The sequence below is a fragment of the Fringilla coelebs genome, assembly GCF_963513975.1.
Source record: "Fringilla coelebs genome assembly, chromosome: 1".
Taxonomy (NCBI): Eukaryota; Metazoa; Chordata; class Aves; order Passeriformes; family Fringillidae; genus Fringilla; species Fringilla coelebs.
Genome location: NC_140028.1, coordinates 102,977,097 through 102,984,199, shown reverse-complemented (window position 1 = coordinate 102,984,199; position 7,103 = coordinate 102,977,097). Strand labels below are relative to the sequence as shown.

At 39.2% G+C, this 7,103-nt stretch overlaps 1 protein-coding gene across 1 annotated transcript; it reads left to right on the top strand.

Annotated features, from left to right (window-relative positions):
- Nucleotides 1-663: 663 nt before the first annotated feature.
- Nucleotides 664-1,677, top strand: NEUROD6 (neuronal differentiation 6; the record flags this gene model as incomplete). Its single annotated transcript, XM_084209409.1, has 1 exon — nucleotides 664-1,677. One exon carries the CDS (start codon nucleotides 664-666, stop codon nucleotides 1,675-1,677), a length of 1,014 nt encoding a protein of 337 aa, XP_084065535.1.
- Between the last annotated feature and the right edge of the window lie 5,426 nt (nucleotides 1,678-7,103).

The following is a 7,103-nucleotide window of genomic DNA, read 5'->3' as shown; positions in this document are numbered from 1 at the left end:
TGGGGGGTATATTCCATTTTTTTTTTTCCTTCTCAGCCACTACAACTTACCAAAGTTTAATATCTTGATACATAAAGGAGGAAATGTGGAGAGCAAAAACCCACAATTTTGAAGTATAAGTCAAAGAGTGATTTTAAAATATTTACCATCAGGTAATAGAGATATGGTACTTTTTCAATTTTAAAATTGCACTCCCTCTCCTCATTTTTCCACCCAGGGGAATTTGGATTAATGAAATTTCTGTAGTGCTTTGTCACGTTTTGCATTTCTTTGAATTCCGTGATGGTGAGAGTTTGAAGGATTTGTTAAAAATAAATAAATAAGCAGGGAGCTAACTGTACATTTAAAATATGAATTTACTCCATATTTATCTGTGAGAAATGTGGCTTTTTAGTTGCAGGGTCAAATGTTTCAAGTGATTTTAGAATTCTCTACAGCTATTATTTTTTTTAATGTGGGCATTTGAGACTGCCATTTCATTAAAAATATAGATTTAGCATTTATACATACACACGCACATACACACACTCTCTTTTTAGGAGAGCTTACACACAGACACAAATAAGGTGCATGAGGCTGTCTGTGTGAGTCGGAAAACTTTAAAAATGGAAATATTTAAACATTGTGCTGGCATTCTTTCAGGTAACTTAAGATTGTAGAACCATGTTAACACTACCATTTGATGAGTCTGTTGTAATGCCAGAATCCCAGATGTGTAGAAAGTTTCCCAGAGAAAGTGATGACCAAAAGCAAATGAAGAACACAGAAAGCTTTTCAAAGCAGATCATCCTCCGAGGAAAGAATATTAAAAGACCTCCTGGAGAAGAAACAGAAAAAGAAGAGGAGGAGGAAGAGAGAGAAGAGGAGGATGAGAATGGCTTGCCAAGGCGAAGGGGCCTTAGGAAAAAAAAGACAAGCAAGATAAGGATGGAAAGAATTAAATTCAGGCGTCAAGAAGCCAATGCTAGAGAGAGGAACCGTATGCATGGCCTTAACGATGCTCTGGACAATTTAAGGAAAGTTGTCCCTTGTTATTCTAAAACACAAAAACTGTCTAAAATAGAAACTTTAAGACTAGCTAAGAACTATATTTGGGCTCTTTCTGAAATACTGCGAATTGGGAAGAGACCGGACCTGCTCACCTTTGTCCAAAACTTGTGCAAGGGTCTGTCCCAGCCAACAACAAACTTGGTGGCAGGATGCCTGCAGCTGAATGCCAGAAGTTTCCTAATGGGCCAGGCAGGTGAAGGTGCCCATCATACCCGCACACCCTACTCCACCTTCTATCCTCCCTACCACAGCCCGGAGCTTGGCACCCCCCCAGGGCATGGGACTCTTGACAACTCTAAGTCCATGAAACCATACAATTACTGCAGTGCTTACGAGTCCTTCTATGAAAGCACTTCCCCTGAGTGCGCCAGCCCACAGTTTGAAGGTCCCTTAAGTCCTCCCCCAATTAACTATAATGGGATATTTTCCCTGAAGCAAGAGGAAAGCTTGGACTATGGCAAAAATTACAATTATGGCATGCATTACTGTGCAGTGCCACCCAGGGGTCCCCTTGGGCAGAGCTCGATGTTCAGGTTGCCTACAGAGAGCCACTTCCCTTATGACTTACATCTGCGCAGCCAGTCTCTCACCATGCAAGATGAATTGAATGCAGTTTTTCATAATTAATGAGGAAAATGAAAATAAACAGTGGTCATTCACCTCCCCATCTAATTAAGAGCAAGCAGATGCTTGGGCACTGCGTAATTGGCACAATTCTATTTAAAATGTTTACTAGTTCCTAAAGCGTGTTTCAACTATTGTGAGGATTTTCTATGTATTAATAAACTCTTTTTATTGTAAGTATTTTTTTTTCTGTAATCACTGTGAGAATATGTTTCCTTCCAGAGATTTTCTCCCTCCTTTTTAACTTTTTGTTTCCCTATTTGTTTGATTTCTTGAGCAGTGTGTCAGAACAATATTACTGAAATAAAAGCGTACACACTGTGTGAAGTCAGTGTCTATTTTGATTGTATAGTAATTATACAAATGCATGTTATTGAAATCAGATTAATAAAAATTATGTATTTATAATTGGTAGAAAATATATATTATGTATTCAAGGAGAGCTGGATTAAAAATATTAAGAATTTTAAAGTAATTATCCAGAACTGACATGAGCTTGCAATGTGCAGAGGTGAGAGAGTAGCAATATTGAAAGCTATGCAAAAAAAAAAAAAAAAAAAAAAAAAAAAAGAAAGCGAAATAGTTTTTGGGTTGTTGGTTTTAGGTAAACTACGGAAAAAAATGATTGTCATTGACATTATTCAGCCTGACTTTAGAGTGTTGCTGACAGGGGCCACATGATTATATTTAGAAGATGTTGTCAAAAATTTGCCTCAGTTATTTTAACCATATATAATAAGCACTTTTTATTTGTGTTATTATGACTTCAGATGTAAAGGTTTGTTACAAAAATGTATAACTGTGGTTTCTCACTACATACTTAACATGCAATTAAAGATAGATGTTTCCACTTTTAAAATACATCTATTAGCTGTGATACTATAGTTGCGTGTAATTTGTCTGATATTTATTATTTCACAGTATACAGCTGCCTTTGGTCTTGCCGACACATCTTTTTTCCCAGGACACTCATAATGCTTAAGTCTGGGGTAGAAAGTCAAGAATTATCAGGGTGGACCTCGTGCTGTTTTCAGAAGGATGTATGAGTGATGCAGTAGATTCAAAATACCACCTAAATAGCTGTGTGCTAAATGAAATAACGGGTTATGGGAAGAAAGTAACTTTATATCTGAATGAAATGCCAAATTTCATATGAGGAAGAGCCCTGAGCTAACACACAGGACACTAGCTGCTCCTCCAGGTCTAGCTCACTGGGGGAATGGCAGGAGCATGAGAATTATAAGAACTTCAGAGAAAAAGAATTCCTGGACATTGCTAAACTTAGTGTTGACTGAAAAAAACAGCACCAGTAAACTACAGATGTGTATGCAACCCACACTAGTTCAGTAGCTACAGAGGTCTGCACAGTCCCACACACCTTAAAAGAGTTTAGCTTAGCTGAGCCTCAGTTGTTTTCTAACCAGCTAGAGCTATTTATCTATAAACTCATGAGTGATAAAATGAATTAACTGTTGATCTAAAAGCCAACAGTCTTTAAACCTCTGAATGAACAAGACCTCTTTATTATGATGGATAAACAGCAGCTGTCTGACAAGCAAAAGTGCTCTAAATGAGGAGGGAATACTTTTTTAAAAGCTGTATAAAAAGTGAAAATTTCACTTGCAAGTTGGAAGCTGCTGGCTGAATCACAGTCTGGGTCACAGTTTGTTAATGACACATCAATCTCACAGCCTCACTTGAGTACACAGCTGGACAAAGAGGGGATGGGCCAATTTCTCCTGATAATTTGCCTAATGTCACAAGCAATACTTGTTGTAAACAGTCTGCCCTGCCAAGCATTGCAGTGCCCTCAGGACAACCACAACCTGATGTTCATTTCTTCTAAGTAAGACCAGGCTGCCCTCAAAGGAAAGTGGTAATATATCCCAAAGTTTATACAAGGGTCTAGGTTCTTCCACATTGGCAGAGGTAAAGGGACAAGCATGGGCTTTTGTTCAACTAATATCCTCTCTAGTCACAAATATGACACCAAAATGGAGTCTTTTGGAGCAGTCTTGGGCCAAATTTCAGGGGTTTGGCTCAGGATCATCCCCCGTTTCCTCAGAGTCAGGCATGGAAGGTACAGGCAGCCATTTTCCACCTTGGATGAAAGGCAATGGTGATGACTGTCAACTCAAAAGCATCCCCAGGTGTTCTGCACTGAATATAGGAGGGATTTGGGAGAAAAGAAGACCCTAAAATAGATTGCATTTGCCATTACTCAGAATTAGCTGATATTTGGCAAGCCATGGAAAGGTGATGGGAGAGAGAAGGGAGAAGAAGCCATTTGATGAAGTGAAAGCCCACAAGCTTGTGCACAGATTCATGGACACAGAGAAATAATAATATATAACAAGGTGCTGTAGGCAAGAGGGCTCAGAAACAGGGGATAATTTGTGGGGGTGCAAATACCCCTCATTTAGCATTAACAAACTTATCTAACAAATTTTGCTAAGAGAAGCCTTTTCTAGGAGGCTGAAAGTTCACCAAATACTTTCAGAGCTGTCTTGCTACACAGGGGGAGGGTCTTTGCATAAGTTGAGAGTGGTGTGAGGAGGCAGCTATAAAGTCCTGCACCAAGGGAAAGAAATGCCTACCACAATACATGCAGCAGGAACCCAAGGGGTGTTCAGTCTTCAGGCTCTGCAATCTGGGCATCTCAAACTCTGTGGCCCTATATTAACTCAATAACTCATGGGCCAGTTCCTATTTCCCCTTCTGGCAGCAGAGACAAAGGGAAGGGAAAAAAAATTCCCTGCCAGTTTGGATCTTTCTCCCTCACTCCACAACAGATGGGGAGGCAGTTTGCAGCCAGATTCCCCCTCTGGTAGCTCAAGGCAAGAACCACACTTGCTCAGGGCATTGCAAGTTGGAAAGTCACTCCACAATAAATAATGGAACACGTAATAGGAAAATATTGAGATGGCATAAAAATCCTCCAATGTTCTCTTTCTAGGAGGGTATGGATTATTTAGAGATACGGAGGTAGGAAACTCCCTTGACAGCAGGCTCTCTTGCATTCCTTCTTTTATGCACACAACAAACCTTTCTGTGATCCTTCACTGGCCAGTCACAGAATAAAAGGTGCTCCAACATCTGACATGATTTTTAAAAGCCTTTGAAGATGCCCTATTTTAGAGAAAAAATCTGAGTACAAATAAAGGTCTGGTCCTTTAAAATCACAGGAACAAAAGCCAATGGGTTTCTTACTCATTATCTCCACTTTTTGAGATTTGTCTCCTTTCAATCCCTTTCATACAGCAAAACAAAACTGGTCAGATCTGTGTGTCTTGTTCTCCTCTTAACTGCCTTCAATTTTTTGAGGATAGAATTATGTAAAAGAACAACTGCTTCAGAAAAATTAGGTGAGAAATTTCTATTGTTCCGTGTCCTTTAGCACAAAAACATTGAAACCTTCTGTCAGTTTTAGAGATGGGAACCCCAAAGCTGTCAAAAGAAGAGCTATTTAATATGTGGCTTTTTTACACAGTGGAACTCTTTGCCATTTATTCTTTCCCAGACTAACATTTTAGTGTGATTTTTTAAAAAGCAATGTGGTTTTTTTATGGTATTGGAAACACACTAATTATTTAAGAATGGCTGTACTGGTACTGATTAATCACCCATCTGACCTAATATCTATTTTAAATATGAGAACATAAAAAAGTTGTCCAAATGTGTCAGAAGAGGGCAAGGAAAATAATTTTTTTTGAAACTAATAAAAGTACTGGAAAATAAACTAAACATAATGTTCTAGTCTCGTTGAAGACAGAGATGCATCTGAATTGCAAAAAGGGCCAGGAGGCATAGCAGCGTACTATAATGTTAGCCCTCTTTCCTCTGCAACACTGGGCTCATCAGTAATCACTGAGTAGGATGCACTGGGTAGTACTAGGTGGTATCTCTGAACCCCATGCCAAGAAAAACCTCTTCCGGACTACAATTTAAAACCTGTGGCCCAAGCCCCAGTCCTACAAAGCCCAGTGAGATCACAAAGAGTGAGGGAGGGGTAGCCACTGCTTTGCCAGACCTTAGTGGAGATCTCAGACTTTTTCTGAATTACAGTAGGGATACCCTTGGTTTAGGACATATCCTGAGTATGGTCCCTTTTAAACTGTCTTCATTTTTTTCATTTCATAGCTATTTCTACAAAAAGTTTTAAAATGTATTGAGATTGCACAAGCACAAACATGATGAAATTTTTTTTCTACACTAGCAATTCCCTCTCCCATTTTTATCCCTACTTTATTCTTCTTTCTCTGCCTTGCCTATAGGGCTCTCAAATGGCAGCAATTAAGTGAAATGCCATCAACAAAGATGAATGAAATCCTAGTGCAATACATGGCAGAATCTTTCCTTGCAAAAAAAAAGTCTTTGCATGGTTTTGCTTAGCAGATTGTGAATCTAGCTTAACAGTGGTTTTATTTTACGGTCACTAGGTCAAAGCAGGTTTAATACTAGTACCAAAATCCTTCCGGCTTTGATGTATAAGTAGCAGTGCGGCTTTAGGCTGAAATATCAGGAAAGCATCTTCCCTTACAAAATTTCAGCAAATTTCGAATTAAGAAGAAACAAACAAAAAAAAAACAACCCTCAGTAATCTGGCTGTGGGTCTGACCCAGAGCTGAACCATGGCAGCAGGTTTTGATTTTGCTCTGGAGAGACACAGATCAGCGTGGTGAACAGCTGGCACTGCGCCACTGCAGAATCTCAAGGGCAGACCTGTCGTATCTCACTGATACAAATCTAACTACAGTACACAGGGCTGCCATGCAGAATCACACTCCCAAGCCTTCTCCACCACACAATTAGACCAAAGCAAATCATCTCACAAAAATCTATGCTATGCCAAAAGGATGGCATGTTTTCCTGCAGAGCTTTTCCCCTCATCTCAGAGGATGTGCAAGAACGAGCTAGGAAAAGGGAAAGGCAAATTTGCAAGCAAAAGAGCTCTGGGGAGAAAAATGATTTTTTTTTGGGGGGGGGGGCTTGGTTTGGTTTGTTGTTGTTTTGTTGTTTTGTTGTTGTTGTTGTTATTTTGGAGGTTTTTTGTTGATTTTTTTTTTTAATGCCTACAGTGTGGCATCCCTATGACTCACAACTGGCTTTAAATTGGCAACAGCAGCAAAGGTTGTTACAGAATGGTAAAGAGATTTCCTCCCCCTACTTCCCCAAAACACGATTTTCTTTTGACTGTTTCCTTGTCACTTGCTCCTTACACTTACACATTTATCCCTGTAACTGCATTACTTGCATTATTTAATTCTATTCTCGTATGATTTAATCCTACACCATGTATGTAGAACATATCTGGTTGTAGATGAAAATCTGCACTACTTCAGGAGGTTAGAAAAATATTTGCTGGAAAAAAGTGATGCTTATGGTTGCTTGTTTTTATAGGATGTTCAGTATATTTTCATCCTCACCCT